The sequence below is a fragment of the Aulonocara stuartgranti genome (assembly GCF_965226115.1).
Source record: "Aulonocara stuartgranti genome assembly, chromosome: 23".
Taxonomy (NCBI): domain Eukaryota; kingdom Metazoa; phylum Chordata; class Actinopteri; order Cichliformes; family Cichlidae; genus Aulonocara; species Aulonocara stuartgranti.
In genome coordinates this window covers 20,022,688-20,041,787 of record NC_138958.1, presented here as the reverse complement: position 1 = coordinate 20,041,787, position 19,100 = coordinate 20,022,688, and the positions used below count along the sequence as shown (strand labels likewise).

The 19,100-nt window shown below is 41.1% G+C and overlaps 1 protein-coding gene and 1 long non-coding RNA gene across 2 annotated transcripts; both read right to left on the bottom strand.

Annotated features, from left to right (window-relative positions):
- Positions 1-2,556: 2,556 nt before the first annotated feature.
- LOC309701246 (uncharacterized protein) lies at positions 2,557-18,530 on the bottom strand. The gene is made up of 11 exons (XM_082525340.1): positions 18,127-18,530; positions 16,981-17,996; positions 10,799-11,403; positions 10,423-10,683; positions 7,571-7,990; positions 5,700-6,137; positions 4,108-4,551; positions 3,389-3,643; positions 3,204-3,305; positions 2,999-3,082; positions 2,557-2,852 (listed from the first exon to the last, which is right to left on the bottom strand). Exons 1-11 carry the CDS (start codon positions 18,146-18,148, stop codon positions 2,786-2,788), a joined length of 3,714 nt encoding a protein of 1,237 aa, XP_082381466.1. The 5' UTR covers positions 18,149-18,530; the 3' UTR covers positions 2,557-2,785.
- On the bottom strand, positions 12,221-14,548 carry LOC309700902. The gene is made up of 3 exons (XR_014274800.1): positions 13,907-14,548; positions 12,445-12,559; positions 12,221-12,355 (listed from the first exon to the last, which is right to left on the bottom strand). It is a non-coding gene; the product is annotated as an uncharacterized lncRNA (long non-coding RNA).
- Positions 18,531-19,100: the final 570 nt, after the last annotated feature.

The window sequence follows — 19,100 nt, the reverse complement described above, 5'->3', positions numbered from 1 at the left end:
GCTTCATTTGGTTGTACTAGGTTCATGTTTTTCATGATATAGTAAAATATGTCCGTAGAAACATGTGACGTTCTGTTGTGAATAAAATATGGGTTTAGCAGATTTGCAGATGATTGCATTCTATTTTTATTATATTTTCCACAGCGTCAAAAGTTTCGTGGAAATGGGGTTGTACTATAAAACTGTAAAATTATTATAGATATATTTGTTTAATTTGGTAGAATCAAACATGATTTGAAATAATTTGATGATAGTGTCACGGTCTGGGGGGCAGACCGTGGGGGATGTTGGAGAAAGGACCCAAACGCTGGACTTAATGAAATGAACAGTGGGTTTATTTACAGTGAGGTAAATGTACACCACACATTGAATCTCCAAAAGTGCTCCCTCGACTCCCGTGACGTGTCTTCTCCCAAGTGCTGGTATCCCGTGCTCTCTGCCCCTGTGCCTTCACACACCCCGTGTGTCTTGCAGTCCTGTGTTCCACTCTCCTGAGGAAAAAACACAGACACAGCCGTTATGGCACCAACTCCAGCAGGCATACACTGACCAGCACTACAAACACTGACATGGAGTCTAACTCAACGATCCTGCGCCGGAGGAAGCTCCATCGCTCTGTTAAGTAGCTCCCCCGACGATCCTGATCAGAAGCAGGTGTGTGGTAAGCTAGGCGTGACCAGCAGCTGGCAGGGCCACACCCATCAGGCCTGCAGGTGGCTGTCCTTCATCCTCCAGCCTCACACACATACACACACACCAGCATGGAACACAAGAACACAGTGCAGCAAACATACATCCAATACACTAATAACAATAAAGGTCCACACTGTTCACGAACCCCGAGTCCCCGGAACCGGGTCCGTGACAGATAGTCACTAAGGAAATGAAAAGGAAGACATTTTGTCAACACTAACAGAAACTCTCATGGGACTGATGTCTAACAGTGGGTAAATAGACTGATGTAGCACTTTTCTAATCTCATGGGGCATCAGAGTGTTTAATACAACATGCCTCATTAACCACTGTTATACAAGCAGTTTTTTTTCTATGCTTAAGTGCTTTCTATCTAACACTCACACACATGCAAAACTCCAATAGATGCATCAGAGAGTGACTTGGTGTTAGTAGCTTGCCCAAGAATAATTGGCATCCAGACTCGAGCAGTCACCAACTTTAAGATTAGTAGAGGCCTGCGCTACATCCTAGATCCATGGAACAAGTAATATACAATGTGTGATGCATTAGTTGAGCCCACAGCTCACACAGAAACCAAACACACTGTACAAATTGCATTTTTATGCACAGTCCATATTTCAAAAGGCTCAAAATTATTTGAACCACTGACCGAAAAGCAATTTCATGTGAATGTGAATAAGCCATATTCAGCTATTAGCTATAGTTAACTCTAAAAGCCTGTTTAGAGAGAAAGCAAAAACTTCAGAAGAGGCCAAATCAACAGTCTGGTTCATTCTTAAAAAGAAGCAATGCCAGCAAAAAGGCCTGAAAGATCACAGAAGACAGGAAAAGTGCATGATGACAAAATTATTTCCATGGTTAAGGAAAACAATTTCACAACATCTAACCCAACATCTCATCCAAGAGAGCACGTAAGCATCTCAAGGGAGGAATTAAAACAGCCTTTATACGTGTCCGGTGACTTTGAGCCTCTGAAAATGGGGCACTATGTATAAAAAATGGCTCTAAATCCTGAATAGTTAGCACAACATTTCTGTTAAAACCCTAGAATTCAAGCTAAAAGACGACACTTCAATTTCATATTAATCGGCTGAATTAAAATCCTTTGAGACAAAACTACAAAAACTGTGTTGCTGTCCAGATGTGTGCGCATAGACTGAACTACAGATTATGATTTGAGGCACGCTCAAATCATAATGTTAACAGACAACCCACTCTGCATCCTGAGTGCTAAACAATATTAATCTCATTTAACCTGCTCAGTGCTGTGTGATGACATACTCTCTCTTAATATGTATATGATGATAAAACCATTCTCAGTGTTGTTATATAATTATAATTCCCATATCAAAAAATGTAAGAGTTGTGTGAAATTTTAGTGCACTATTTTTAAAGACAGACTGTTTTCAGTCAAAATCACATTTTGTACATTTACATGATTAAAAGTGATATTTGTAAACTGATTTGATTTTCACATGTATTTCATAAAATCTAAATATGCACCGTGTTTTACACCACACCTTTATTTCTTGCATTAGTTCATTTAAAATAAAGAAATGACACTCACTGGTATCTTTGTTGTCATGCCACCTGACTGTAATGTTATTGCTTGACTACTGTGAAAATCATTATGACATCTTTATGTTTTGACTGACACATAAAGTCCAACATCAGTACAGTTTTTGCAAAAGTAAACAAAGTTGACTCACAACTTTAATGTAACAATTACAGCCTCACTTTATTTTTTCACTATGCGAAAATAATTTAATCACGATAAAACAATCTGATGTGTAAACATTAGGATGACTGTTGCATAGCTTCAATCAGAGCTCCATAAAACAAAAATCTGCAGAACTTTCAGAAACAGTCTGAGGTGTGCTCGTCTCTATACAAATACTATTTTTAATAATGACATAATAAAGAAATACAATAAAGCAAAATAAAACATTCTAAAGTAGCTATTAAAGCTTGCTGAACCATTATTGCTGTTGTACATTACAGATTAGCAAGAAACAATTATGAGACCATAAAACCACAGCTCCCTGATGATGACAATGATGATGATGATATGATGATGGTGATGAGTTCTTCACCAGATCTCAAACTGCTTGTGTTCCTTGAAGGCTGCTCTGTGCACGATGTTGTTGCTGTAGAGTCTAGAAAGAGACCAAAGCAGAGAGAGCAGACGTCACTCATTCACTCAGAACAACATGAATCCATGTGAGCTCAGACTGTGAATGATTCCTCTGAGAGTCTGAGGAGAAACTCCTTCACTGATGGGGACTGATTCATGTTGGCTCACCGCACACAGTCGATGGAGGGGTTGATGGAGAGCAGCTGCAGTAACACATCAGTCGAAGCATCAGTGATCTGATTGTGACTCAGACTGTAACACAAACACAACAAGAGGCTCTAAGTGATCACTGCACATCATATTATTGTAGTGTGTGTGAACAGGCTGATGGTTATTGGTGCCTCCCAGAGAAGGATCAGTGTGTGACACTCACTCCAGTAGTGTAGTGTGTGTGTCCCGGCTGCTGTGTGTCAAGTCCTTGTCCTGGATTTCATGGAGGAGACACAGAAGCTGCTGGAAGCTCTCTTCACTCAGTCTGCAGAGACCATAAATATAAAACAAGCTTTAAAGTAAAACTCTACATTTTATTTGGCCTGTGATGTTCAGGAAGACATTTACTTGACTGTTAGAGGACCATCATGGAGCAGCAGTGTAATCAGACCCTGAGCAGGGATGCAGCTCTCAGTCAGGTCTAACCGTCCGACTGTCCAGTATCTCAGCAGGGAAGCCAAACTACTGACAGCCCTCAACAATACTCTCTGTGATGGTCGGGCTTTCTTAGGCACAAGAGAAAGCTCTTCCACAGCCAGTGGACAGACCACTCTGCCTCTTCTTACCCACTGAAACAGGAGCAAGACCATGTCTATGGAAAGCCTGAAGATCAAAGAGACAAAAGAGCAGAAATGATGAACACCAAGAACCAAAGATTCAAAGTGGACAGCAGATAAATGGTGTTAGAAGAACAAGAGAGTCATGATTTCACTTCCTGCCTCAGACTGTGTAGTTGTGTTGTGTGTCTAAAGAAGAGAGCAGCTCCTCTGGCAGACATCTTGCTGGGTGTGAGGATGAGATCCACTTTAGAGCCACACAGTCTGAGAACTCTCCCCACAGACCAGCAGCTTTTCCTGTGTAACTCTCCTGTTAACAGCAGCTGGAACCCCAGGAGCTGCAGCAGAGACTCCAGCTGCTGGGCCTCCTCTCTGGATCTTACAGACATGGATGTACACACACTCTGGAAGAAGTCTGGATCACAGCTGAAACACAGTGAAGATGAAACCAAAGAACATGCTGAAAATATTCTGCAAATGAAAATATTAATTAAAATCTGTCTTATTTACCTGAGCTGTGAGATATAAGGAAGACACTCCAGGAAACTCCTCACTTCACTCTCTTCATACGAGCAGCCTGTCAGCTTCACTTGTTTCTTCTCTGGTTGGAGTTTCAGCACTTCCAGGAGGATGGAGGTCTTTCTCTCTGAGAGGTTTATGGACCAGACTGCAGGAGCTGACTGGAAAACTGACTGTAATGATGGAAGGACACTCAAGCCTGTTTTAGTCTCATAGTCCTTCAATTTGGAATAGAGATCCAGCAGGAAGTCACTTTGACACTTCTTTCCATAATCACTCAAGTTTATGTTCCCATAGGGGAATGTTTGATATGTGCACACTGATGATAACAGCTCCAGTATCTTCTCTCCTGTCTGCTGTTCTCTCTCTGCTGCTGCACAGAACAGATTCCCAAAGAACCTCATTGTGTCTTCATCTAATGTCTCCTCATCAACACTGGAACAATAAGAAGGAAACATTTAGTGATGATTTGATGTGAGCTGCATAAAAACAAACACACACTACTGATGGACTCCATCTTTCCTTCCTGTACATAATGAAGCTCCATGTTAAACACATCTTCCATCAGAGCAGCTGAACACTGTTTTACACTCTTACAACACAAACACTCATCCTGCTCTAACACATCTGCTACATCTGCAGGTGGACACACAAAGTGATGAAGACTCTCTGCTGTCTGAAATCTTCATCTGCTGCTCACTATAGAGCTGCTACCATCATCATCATCATGCACAGTAAAGTTCAACAAAGTCAGGAGATAAAGTGCAGCTTCATGTAACTCGTTCATTTACTGAGTTACTCACTGAAGGACTCATTGAGTTTGCTTTCATGTTGTTTCCATGGCGATGATGGATTCAGGTGTAAAGGATGTTTCTGGCTGTATCACTGCAGCATAGAGATGGTTCACAGCTGCTTTGATTTTGAAGCTGCTCTCATTTTCAAAAAGCCACAAACAGCTTGAACTTTGACTTTAAACATTTGATGTCACGTTGTTGTTGTTTTAAGAGCAGCTTTAAACAGGACTGACTTGTCAGCACTGAGCTACGTTCTTCTTCTTCTTCACATCATTTCATGATTCTGCTGCAGGTCAAACATGCAAGTTTCCATCAAACATGTGTGCACTCCAACACTCTCCTCTCTGCTGCATGAGCTCAGTCACATGCTCACCTTCATTCACACAACTTACATCAGCTTATTGAATTTAACATGAAATCAATTCATTTCTTCACCTATCAAATCTAAATCAAATTCAACCTTTCTGATGAGAAACTTCTTTACTTTAGATCCTGTTTCATCTGAGATTTATAGAAAATATAAAACTTCACAGCAACAAACAGCTGAACAGGTCAGTGAAACACAGTGGTGTACTGAGCACGTTTCCCTCTGAAATATGACAGAGTCTGAATACATTTACAATATGATCCATGTAGATAAAGTCACAAATATGATGCTGATGACAAACAAATAGCACAAGACAAAATCACCACTTTACAATTTATGGAGCTTCAAATATTTCCATCACTTCTTTTACAGCACATCTTTTCTTACAGATATTTGACTCATGTGAAGAAAATTTCATTTACCTGAGCTGTGAGATATAAGGCAGACACTGCAGGAAACTCCTCACTTCACTCTCTTCATGTGAGCAGCCTGTCAGCTCCACTTGTTTCTTCTCTGGTTGCAGTTTCAGCACTTCCAGGAGGATGGAGGTCTTTCTCTCTGAGAGGTTTATGGACCAGACAGCAGGAGCTGAAAAAACTGACTGTAATGATGGAAGGACACTCAAGCCTGTTTTAGTCTCATAATCCTTCACATGGGAGTACAGATCCAACAGGAAGTCACACTGATATGCGTCATCATCATCATCATCATCATCAATGAAAGGGAATGTTCCATGTTTGCACACTGATGATAACAGCTCCAATATCTTCTCTCCTGTCTGCTGTTCTCTCTCTGCTGCTGCACAGAAAGGATTCCCAAAGAACCTCGTTGTGTCTTCATCTAATGTCTCCTCATCAACACTGGAACAATAAGAAGGAAACATTTAGTGATGATTAGATGTGAGCTGCATAAAAACAACCACACACTACTGATGGACTCCATCTTACTGACTCACAACACAAACATTAATCCTGTGTGTGAAATCACTGTGTACTGAACTGTAACTGTCATTTTATTTGCTGTCTGACTTTAGAGCAACAGATGCTTGATCCTGTTTTATCTTAAAGTTGATGTGACATGTTCTTATTCTTTAACATGGCTGTGTTATTGTTACTGTTTGATTCTTATTAAACATCATTTCATTATTGTCACACAGACAGAAGACTGTCACATGTTTCAAAGTGGAAACTGATTGATTTAGTAAGTCAGACAGTAAAGCTTCAAAAACAGCTCAGCTCTTTCATTTGAATGTTCACGGGACTAAAACTCAAGTGAGTGTTAACAACAAGTCAGTAAGAAGAAGAAAACATTGAACCCTGATCTTTAGTGAATTTACAACATTTGTGTGAAATGAAGGATCAATGTGGATTGATTGCTTCATTGGTTAACCATGCAAAGCAATAGTCCTGCAATTCATCTGAAGGTGCAATACTGTATGAAAATAATCTACCATAGTTTATGGTTTATTCATGATATCTGATAAAAATTGTGAACCTTTTATGAACCAATAAGCTGATTGTGATTCAATAAATTACATTCCATGATTAAGCAGCACTGTAAAGAATATTGTTAGAAACTAGAATTAATGGTTTCTGCTTGTTCTGGTTAAAGCACTTGCATTATTTACATATGGCCATATACATAACTATGGAATGTGATTTTAATCAGTGATAGCGCTGTTGTTTACAGGCTTGGTTTTTTGTGAGATCGTGAGACCTGGATTTCTTCCTTGCCAAGGGAGACGGTGAGCTTCTCCCTTTGAAAGAACCATAGCCATTCCAGGTTGCTCTTCCCTCAAGAACAATTGCAACAGTGCGGTCGGACGAAATCGCACCAATCACAGACATCTGACCTTCTGGATTTCACTTAACTAAACACTGACTATTAAGCCGGCATGACAGACATATGTGAGCTCAGATATGATTCTGGGGTATTACTGTTATTGCTATTATTGTATTCTATTTTCATATTGTCATTCCTGTTTATGAAATTGATGTTTAATACAAGTCAAAACAGTTTTACCTGTGACTCCAGTCATTCTTCTGCACCTTAGTCCTCCTATGACTCTAGCTTGTGGCCCATTTTTCCTTTTACTTTAACTTCCCCTACCCTATCCTTTAGTAGCCTACATAGATCAAAACTAATAAAAATAAAACTGATAACAATTACAAATGCATACAAGGTACAAGTTACAACTAAGTTATTATTGATAGAACATAAAATATTTCCAGTGTTGTTTCAGGGAGCACTTCATTTTATGTAGATTTAATCATGTAAAGTACATTTTATTTACCTGAGCTGTGAGATATAAGGCAGACACTGCAGGAAACTCCTCACTTCACTCTCTTCATGTGAGCAGCCTGTCAGCTCCACTTGTTTCTTCTCTGGTTGGAGTTTCAGCACTTCCAGGAGGATGGAGGTCTTTCTCTCTGAGAGGTTTATGGACCAGACTGCAGGAGCTGACAGGAAAAATGGCTTCAAAGCCATTTTAAAGTCACTTGAAAACTCTTTCACATGTTCAAACAAATCAAGAAAGATGTTGTCTATGTCCGTTTTAACTGGAAACAATAGGAGGAGCCTCTTCAGTATATGTTTGTTTTTTTCTTTATATTGAAGTGCTGCTTTCAGGCATAAATCCATGAATAGCCTCTTCTGCTCCCTCTCCAGTGTCCCATGGTATTTCTCCTGCCTCCATGAAACTGGACCTCTGAAGCTGAAAAACAAAATTTCAGATTTCTGTTAAACTTGATTTGATCAAACTTTAAGCACCCAATGTATAGCAGGGAGTAGACACAGGGTTAGTGTCATGCTGGAATACAAAAGGGGAAAAAACTTATAAATGTAGAATGCCCATGCTTGTACAAACCCAATTCTGAGACAGCTATGATACTGTGTTACATATAAATACAAATGTTAAAGTTAAAAGTTAAAATTAGTCACCTATTAAAACATGGTATTGAAAATAAACAGCGGAAAATAGCCACCCCTAAGGTTTTTTTTTTTGTGTGTTTATGGTTGTAATTGTTGACCCTGGAGTTGCCCACCCCTGCTTTAAACCCTAATCTGTCATTCAAACATTCTTGTTAGATTATGGTAGTTTCAGGTATTAAAATGCTATTACATCCGGACATAAGAGGACGCATAGCATAGTTAGTAAATATGCTGAGCGGTGATGTGGGGTCATCCAACACCGGCTCCAGGGAGGAGCATACGGCAGCGTGCTCCACGGAAGATTTTTCTATTGGAACAGTCTCGAGATGACAACCTACGCTCAGCCTTCGACCAAGTGATAAGAAACGATGGTCGGTGTATTCACGATGGTCAGTCCTGAAGCGGTGCTGGGATTTTCTCCCTTTCAGTTATTGTTCGGCAGGAAACTGTGGTTGGCGCTCAACCTTATTAAAGAAAACTGGGGGGTCCAAGCCCTGCTAAAAATGAGATTCAATACGTCCTGGACCTGAGAGCAAAGCTTCAAGCGTTGGATAGGTTATCACGGGAGGATTTAGTTCAGGCCAAGGAACAACACCAGCACCTGTACAACAGACCCAGGCAATTTCTACTGGGAGATAAAGTGCTGTATTGCTCCCGTCTTATAGCTCAAAGCTACTTGCCAAGTGGCAAGGGCCCTTCGTGGTCACATGGCAAGTGTGGGACGTGGACTACAAGGTGGCATGGTCAGACAGGGGCGGAACCACACAGATCTATCACCTCAATCTCCTTAAAGCATAGATAGGGGCTGAAACCGCTGCTCTTGTGAGCCTGGTTAAGGAAAGAGATGAATTGGGGCTGGAGGTGCCAAATTCCACCATTGTGATAACCATCTCACACAGGCCCAGAGAGCAGCGGTTAACACCCATTTCAAAAACAGCGGTTTGTGGATGTCTCTCCTCTGCCTGGCCATATGAATCTCATGGAGCATCACTTTGAAATGCAGCTTGGCGTGACGGTGCATTCACAGTCCTACAGGTTATCTGAGCACAAAAGACAGACTGTTCAAAAGGAATTGGCAGAAATGCTAAAGATGGCATCAACAGAAGAAAGGTAGGTCTATACAGTTCTGTGTGGACTATTTCAAGGTGAATCAGGTGTCAGAGATTGATGCTTGTCCCATGCCCCGGATCGATGAGCTTTTTTCGCTTTTTTACTTAACTGGATTTAACCAAGGGCTACTTGCACATTACCTTATCTGCAGAGTCTAAGGGAACAAAAAAACGGCCTTATCCACTCTTTACAGTTTGCACCCATTAATCACACTTCCATTCTGCTTATTTGAAGCCCTGACCACTTTCCAGCACCTTATGGACCGGGTACTGTGTTTAAAAGCTGCATATGCTGCCACTTACATGGATGATGTCATCATCCATAGCAACAACTGGGCAGAGCACGTGCAGCGGGTGGCCATGGTGCTGGAGTCCCAGAGGCAGGCGGGGCTCACGGGGAACCAGAAGAAGTGCACTGTTGGACGGAGGGAGGTACAGTATTTGGGGTACCACGTGGGAGTTGGGCAGGTGCATCCTCAGATGGATAAAACAACAGCAATTGCCCACATCCCAAGACAAAAACGCAGGTGAGGCAGTTCTTGGGACTGGCCAATTACTACCATCGGTTTGTGCCCGGCTTTGCGAAGCTGACCAACACCTTGACCGATCTCACCCGAAAGGGTGCCTCGGATCTGGTCCAGTGGAGGAAGCAGTGCCGGGCGGCATTTGTGTGGGTGAAAGAAGCTTTCTGTGGGAAACCCCTGCTCCACACACCTAACTTCTCCCTTCTTTTTATTCTGCAGACCAGCACCTTGAACAGAGGGCTTGGGAGTGTTTTAACCCGGGAAGTAAGAAGAGTCAACCACCCCATCAAGTACATCAGCTGGAAACTTTGAGAGCGGGAGGCCAGGGACAGCACCATGGAAAAGGACTGCCTGGCAATTCAGTGGGCAGTAGACTCCCATCATTATTACCTCCTGGGCTTTAGAGTTACACCATTATTTCTTAAAGAAGTAAAACAGTAATAAAAAAAATAGAAGTTACATTGTCAGTACATTAGATATTGATATAAATTATTTAGTTCGGTAACAAGTATTAAAGTCAAGTCAAAACCTATTTTTTCCATTTTAACAGTCATAATTATTTGAAAGCAAAAGCTACATACCTGAGTGAGCTGATGAACGGCAAAGCCTTTAACAGAGACTCACACTGACTGTGACAGGCAGGAGTTTCATTGTCCCAGTGGAGGCACACATTAACCTTTGTTTGCATCCTCTGCATGACTTCCACAGCTCTTTCAAAAAGCTTCTTTTCACCATCAACTAGAAGGTGAAGGTTCCCATCTAGGCTGAGTAAGCTTACAAAGTTCATCTGCTCTTCATTGATAAGAAAAATCTCCCAAAGCTGTCGAGGCAGAGGGCCAGACCTACAATTGAAAAAGAGATCATTACCTCAGAGTAAAACTAACCAAGAATACGCGTCTCATTAAAGGATGTAACCTAAGCAGTAATATAAGCCTAAAAGCGCATGTTCATTCTTACCACTGAACATTTTTAAAGCATTCAAACAGCTGTCTCATTCCTTGTTCTGATATCACAACATCCTCGAGGTTCAGCCTTATTTTCCGTTCCTTTGACTGAGTGACCACAAAGGCCACAGCACAGCAAGGGTAAGGATCCAGACTGTCTCCACTGAGGTCAAGGCGGTATTTTAGTTTGTCTAGAAGGTAGATGCACGCTTCAGGACTCTGGGACTCATACAAGCACTGACATAAGAACAGTATGTGGACATGGAGCCCACTGTCCTCAGTATCAGCCTCTTCTTGCTCACACAGATGAGGAAGAAATGTGTTTATCAGCTCCTTGAAGAACCAGTTAGATGTATTCTTCAGGTCCTGATCTGGAATCAGATGCTTCATCAAACTTGGGCTCTTCTCATTCAACAGTCGACACACGAAGGGGATCAGATGTTTCATGTGTTTCTTCTCCTCTGTGAGGCACTGCTGAAAAACATCTCTGACTTTATCAGGATTCTTCAGGAGCCACAGTGCTGCAAAAAACTCCTGCACTGTGTAATGGAGGAATGCATATGTGGTTATCGTTTCTGTCGGGGCCACCTTGATGAGAAGTGGTTTCAGGAAGGAATTGTTTGTTTACTTACACTGCTGTAACTGGAGCCTCGTCGTCTCGTCTCTCTATATACTGTACTTATATAGCGGAGATGACAATAAAGTTTACTTTGACTTCAGCAGCAAGCGGCGCACCGAGGGCTCTCGCGCTCACTTTTACTGGACGTTTTACTTTAGTAAAACAATGAAACATGAGTCTTTCATCACCGTTCAGGTTGTGGGTTACAACAGAAAGTGATACATTTACTGTTCTCAAGTGGAGTCAGACTATTTCAACAGAGGATGTTTTGCTGAATAAGAGGATAATCACGTCTGTGTGAACTCGAGTCATAGAAACTTTTACAAACTAAACCACGTTTGTCCATAATTTGGACTGCAGGGAACAGGGGGAAGAAATAGTGAGAAGGTGATTAGCGGATCACTGAAGGTGGGGCAGCCCCTGAGAGTATAAGGAGGATCCATAGAGGTAAATAAAATGCATTAGCAGTGACGGAACTTTGACCTCTAACTTTTGTTATGTGGTATCATTTCAAATTACAGAGAAGTGTGCACAGTGTTTAAACAAATAGGACTGTGACAGGAGAGGGATTAACTAATGAAGAGGTTGTTTGTTTTATTGGGAGGGATATAGAAACAGAATAAAGTTACATGAAATACATGTGAGCTGCTGGACAGACAGGTGAGATCCATGTGAATGACTTCACTAAGTTCTTTCGTTCATTCCTCTGTTAAATCCAGATGATTTTTTGTCATGGTTAGTGAAGGACTCAAAAAGCAGAATCTTAAATCTTCAGTACAGTGTGTTTATTTACAGTGACACATGATCACACAGAAAAGCAACAATCTTTGCGACTGGGTTCTGAGACAGCTGGATGTCCTGAAGGCTCGAATCCTCGCCACGGGCCTGGTCAGAAGAAACACCAGAAACAAGTCCACAACTCAGTGAGAACATTTACTCAGCCTGGGATTCCTGCACAGACACAAGCAGAAGGTAATTATCAGGGAACACACAGGCGATGGAGAAAACTGATCATATGTTGGCAAACTAACTTTACTAACTAGCTTAGTCAACAATCCAGCATTGAATAAATGTCTTCCTCCGGCTTAAATGGAAACTGGCTGATGACCAAATCTCTCAGGTGCAGATAGGCTGAGACTGGAGGAAGACACACGTCTACAGATAGAGAGACAGAGAGAGAGCAGGCAAGAGTGAGAAGGAGAGCGAGAGAATCCTCACATATGAATAAAAGCAGGACAAGAAATCTATCAGCTCAGCTTAACACTATATTGTTGCTCAGTGCGATGTCAATACTGCTGTTTATTTCTGACATGGCAGCTGCACATTAGAGATCTGAAACTTTCAATTGCACACACCTAAACATTAAAGGTTACTCAGTGTGTTCAGCTCTGGCATTCTCACATAGCTTAATAAAAGAGTGTGAAAATCACTTCAGTGTCATTTTAATGTTATTTATTCACAGATATTTCTATAATCTAACACCATCAACCGAACACATGCAAATTCCTGTGACAATACCAAACACACTTTGTGCTGCTCCAACTTTACAGCTGAGCTTCATTTGGTTGTATTAGGTTCATATTTTTCATGACATAGTAAAATATCTCAGTAGAAACATGTGACATTCTGTTGCGAATAAAATATGGATTTAGCAGATTTGTAAATGATTACATACTGTTTTTATTTTCCACAGCGTCCAAAGTTTTGTGGAAATGGGGCTGTACTATAAGACTGTGTAAAATTGTATTTGTTTAACCCTTTCATGCATAGTGGTCACACAGTGGACAGCTATTCAAAGACTGTTTTCTTGTATTTGTGTCAGTGTTGATGGTACACTTGCACATAAACCACTACATTGGACACTGATGTGTCACTCTTGACTCAGTCTGTCTTGGTCTTGTCTTGGTTTCGATATCCTCTGGTCTTGGTATTGTCTTGGTCCTGCGGTTTAGGCGGTCTTGACTGTCTAGTACTCAAAACACTTTATACAACATGCCTCAATAAATTGTTCAGACAATCACTTTTGTTTCTATGCTTAAGTGCTTTCTATCTAACATTCACACATATTCAAACTGCAATAGATGCTTCAGAGAGCAACTTGGGGTTAGTAGCTTGCCCCCAAAATAATAATGCATCTACGCATGCATCTACTAATAATAATTAGTAGATGCATGCGCTACCTCCTGAGCTAAATCCATGGAACAAGATATACCGTATTTCCCGGACTACAAAGCGCACCTAAATATTAGCCGCACAAGCTAAAATCAGGGGAAAATCCTGTTTTGTACATACATTAGCTGCACCTGACCAAAAGCCGCAGGTGTTTCAATGTTGACTTATCATATGTAAGAGAATATGCACAAAGGGAATTGTCAGGAAAGAGATGGCTGTTTGGAGACATCACTTTTATTAATATTTTGAAAAACAAGTTATGGGTACATATTTGCACATGTAGTACATAACAATAACCTACAGCACACCAGAACAATAGATTCGGCCTACCTTTTAGGCTCAGGTGCAGTGACACAGCTTTAACAAGAAGAAAAGTCAGTCATTCACCATCTTTCTCTTCTTCCTACGCACTAAAACCACCAAAGTCCTCTTCTCCAGTGTCGGATACAAACAGGCTCATGATGGCTTCGTCATCCACTCTTCTTCTCTCCTTCGTTGTCACTTTCAAAACCAAAGAAATCCTCAGTGTCAGAGTCGAACACCCTCAGAAGGGCCGTGGCGGTGTCCTCCTCTCCATCATGCAGCAGTCCAGCCCTTCAAAATCCGTTGGTGATCGTGGATGTTTTCACACTTTTCCACGCTGTCAGAATCCACCGGTGGAGTTGGGCATAACTTGCTTTTTGGGCATAACTTGCAAGTTTATCGCCGCTCATCATCCACGACTCCCGCTGAACGCATAGCGCTACTTTGAAGTTTGTTTTTCGCGCTACTTCGTACGGCACTACGTTGCCTGGCGGACGGACATGTGACTAACATACCACTCTTGAACCCCGATCCTTCCGCCAGGCAACGTAGTGCCGTACAACAGCGGAACACACAAAACAAATCGTCTTACGATATGACAAAAATCACGGACAATCCATAGAAAAGCCGCACCTGACTAAAAGCCGCAGGGTTCAAAGCTTGTGCAAAAAGTAGTGGCTTATAGCCCGACATTTGTAATGCCTGATGCATTAGTTGTACACGGGAGACATCATGCTTTCTTTATATTGCCAGATAAAATAATTTAATAAATAGTAATTAAAAAAAACTTGTATTAAATAAGAAACATGTTGACAAATGATGGTGGTCACAGTGGCATCATCAAAATGCAAAAACTAAAAAGTAAGCAGAAAGTGATGGGATCTGACTACTTCCTGAAATTCTTCTTTAGCTGTCATTAAAGTGAACAGTCACACAACACATGGCCATTTTTATGCATAGTTCCCTGTTTTAAAAGGCTCAAAATTATTTGAACAATTGACTGAAAAGCAATTTAATGAGAATGTGAATAAGCCATACTTATAACTATAGTTAGCTCTAAAAATTCTTTTAGCGAGAAAGCAAAAGCTTCAGAAGCCAAGATTAAACTGAAAATGATAAAGGAGAGAAATAGATCATGATCTGAAGTATATCATATCATCTGCCAAGAATGCTGGAGGCTATGTTATGGCATAGGCATGTATGGCTGCCAGTAGAACCAGGTCACTAATATTTATTGATGATGTGACTGTTGATAGAAACAGGAATAATTTAGAAGTGTACAGGGGTATACTCTCTGCTCAGTTTCAGACAAATGCTGCAAAACTGGTCGTACAGTGCTCCACAGTGCAAATAGATAATGTCTCAAAGCATACCTCTATGTAACCCAAGACTTTTTCAAGGCAAAGAAATGAGATACATTCTTCAATGAGCAAGTCAGTCACCTGATCTCACCCAAGAGAGCATGTACGCATCTCAAGGGAGGAATCTGGTATTAAAAACTGCCTTTATACACTGTTCAGGAAATAATGAAAAACTGAAAAAACATCAGCTCTCAATCATTTTGTCCAGTGACTTTTGAGCCTCTGAAAATGGGGCACTATGCATAAAAATGGCTACAAATCCTGAATAATTAGAACAACATTTCCCCCGGAATTCAAGCTAAAAGACTACACTTTAATATAGAACATATTAATTGGCTGAATTAAAACCGAAAGAGGCAAAACTACAAAAACCGAGCCGCTGTCCAGATGTGTGTGCACAGACCAAACTACAGATGATTTGAGGCATGCTCAAATCTTAATATTAGCTGCCAGCTGACGCTAATTGGCTGCTGCCGGTCCAAACAATTTGATTTTGATTTGACCAATATTTGTTGAATAAAAAATGTTGTGACGCTACATAGTATGTATATAGCAGTTGAAATGTTTCAGTTAAGTCCTTATTGGTTAAATATATTGTTTGTTTATTTATTTATTTATTTATTTATTTATTTATTTATTTATTTATAAATTGTGTACACAGGAACAAGAATAACTTGATGTATTTAGCTTAATTGGCTGACATTTTTGTATTATTCTTGTGATTTCTTATTGGCCTTGTTTATTTAATGCAGGCCAGGTGAACCTTTTTTGGGGTATGAAAAAGGATGGCGAGCCAATGAACGGCTAGGAGCAGGACTCATTCTGCAATTGAAGCTTCCACTGGTTGGGTAGGAAGCTATCAAAGACGACGCTCTGTCCCCATTTTCCAAATACACTGATTTCCGCAATCATACACACCATTCCCCTCATTTATGGACAATGGCGCTTGGACATCTCTCATGGACAGTGCATCAGTGAAGCATGGTGGTAGCACCATGATGATTGCTACGAGTGAGAAAGCTGTAGTTACAAAAAATCTTGAATGTGTGAATTTATCAAGACAAAAGGGAAAGGCTCAGACATGTATCTTTCAAATGGAGAGTAAGTGTAGTTTGCAAGATGTGAGCAAACATGTAAATTACATGCTCTCACTTACCTTTGGAGTTTGCTCAGACATCCTAGTAATGGTCTCACTCCTTGTTTTGATACTTTTGTGTTTTGCAGCTTCAGCTGTATTTTCCTCTCCTTACTCTGGCTGATTATATAGGACACAGCATGGCATTGCTGAGGATCGAGAGTCTCCCCACTCAGATCAAGACAGTAGTCCAGTTTATCCAGAAGATAAACACAGGCTTCAGCAGACTGAGACTCATAGAGACACTGACATAAGAACAGCAAGTCTATTTCACAGTCCTCAGTGTCACTACAATCTACAAAGGTGGTCACCAAGTGTTTGAAGAACCAGCCAGATGTTTCTCTGAGCTGCTGAGAAGGAATCAGACTTTCTAGCAAATCAGTGTTTTTATCATTTAACAGTCCACACAAAAAGGGGACTAAGTGTTTCATGTGTTTGATGTTGTCAGTCAGACACTGTTGGACAACACTTCTGGTCCGTTCTGGATCCTTCAAGACCCACAGTGCTGCAAAAAACTCTTGAACAGTGTAGTGGAGAAAGGCACACAAGGGTTTCTTTGCAGTTGAGCTGACTTGAGATACACTCCTGCTCAAAAAAGCTAAATAAGCACAGCTTTCTAATTTGGGCAGTGATTTCAGGTTCACATTTTTTCCTTCTGTTGCACAAAAAGCAGCCTCAGATAAAGACAGTACTGCATCCCATTTAGTGCTTTCATTTTCAGATGTCTTGCCAACATTTCTCTGAATGCAGAAATGGAGGATATTGAGGTATATTTCTGTAACTGTGCAGGGATGTGGAGAGAACTCTGAGCCCTCAAAACTAAAGCAGGCAACCACCATCAGAGCGTACATGGGGACGTGGCACAGAGAGAATAATTCCAAGTTACACAAAACTTTGTTGAAGTGTTCCTCACTCAGATACTTGGATAAGTATTCTCTGATGCCCTGCTCACTGAAGCCTTTCACTTCCACTCTGAGACAGTCCCAACCTAACAGGAAGTCTGCTGACTCCACCTCTGGTCTGCAGGTGATGATGATCTTTGCTTCAGGTAGAAGCAAAGAAGTAGAGGGGATATCTGTAACGCCATCAAAAATGATAGTAACATTGTCAGCATTATTCTTTATGTCCTCTAAGACTTTGTCTTTGCCTTCATCTGGTTCATTGAACACACTGAAGAGAAGATCCTCCAGTTTATGGACCTCTGTGATGTTGGGTGTTTCTCTCATATCAAAGTAGAACATGTAATCTAGATCCTTGTTGTCTTTCTCTGACCATAGTTTCAACATCTGATGGACCACAGCCGTTTTCCCAGTTCCAGGTTTTCCTACCAAAAGGATTTTTCTTTCATACGTTTTCAGCAGTTCACTGGGGGAAGTTTCCTGTTTGTCCTCAGGTATGTAGGCCTTTAGTTTTTTAGTGCGAACCTTCCTGCTTTTTTTGATCTTTGACTTTTTTATTTTGGATGGTGAAGCCTGTCCTTGTGTGTCTAACACAAGTGAAGTGTACGACAAAGATGTCTCCTTGTTGAACAGGACTGCTTTACTTTGGATCCATGATCTTTCTGAAATCTTTTGAGTTTCTGATTTCAGCTTTTGCTGGTATCTGTGGCACGGGCTGGGCCCTGAAAGAAAGGAGAAATTAATTAAAAAGTAATTTAGTGATTTAACTCATGTGTCACTGAACAACACTGCATTTTAAATGAGTGTGATCACATTAAAACATGCCACGGACTTCAGTTTGTTTAAAAATACCTTGTAAATACGTTCCATCCATGTTGGTGTCCTCCTTGAAGGAAAAGCAGCTGATCCAGTAGTTCAGGTCAAATTCGTCTTTCAAAGAAGAGTCTGTCTCTGTATTTTCCAAAACAGACTGAGCTTTCTGTGGATCTCTTTATTATGTCAATAATCCTGAGAAACTCATAGCAAGCTGCTTCCCCCTTTTTGATGACAGAGTCCACAGTTCTTCTCCTTTTGTCAAAGTCGCCACCATCTGTCCTTATTTTACTGACTTCTTCCTCTGAGAAAACTCCTCTCTGGTACAGATTCTCCACAATCACAGCAGTGAGCCTCTTTAATGTTCTCACCAGGGCCCTATTTCAGAAAGCCGGTTTAGTGCAAACTCTGAGTAAGTATACGCTGAGTTAACGAAAACTCTGGGTTTTCGGTTTCACAAAGCGAGTTTAGATTAATTCTGAGTGAGTTACTATGACGACACACTCCGTCAAGCTAACCTGCCCCCTAGCAGGTTTACTTCAACTAACCCTGACCTTCTCCGCCTCTTTGTCAGAAACCTGACTGTAGGAAGTGTCAGACATGGCGTGCTCCTTCCTTGAAGAGCCAGTAGATGTTGAAGCCCAAATTCTCCGCAGAGCTCTCCGCCGGGAGAGAGTGATTAGAGCGCGTTTGGACATTTTATCATTTCCTGATGATTTTCTGTGTGAACGTTACCGTTTTTCAGCACAATCTATAATTTATTTGGATAACATCCTCAGGCCTAATATTACGCATGTGACACATCGCGGACATCCTCTCAGTTCTGTACATATTATTTGTATTGCACTTCGGTTTTTTGCAAACAGGAGCTTTCTGTATAATATTGGTGACGCTGAGCACGTTTCCAAGGCTACCGTCTGTCGGGCAGTCAGGAATGTTACAGTTGCACTGAAACGTCTCCTGCACTCGTTTGTGGTGTTCCCCGGTCATAGACCCACAAGATTTATCAAAGA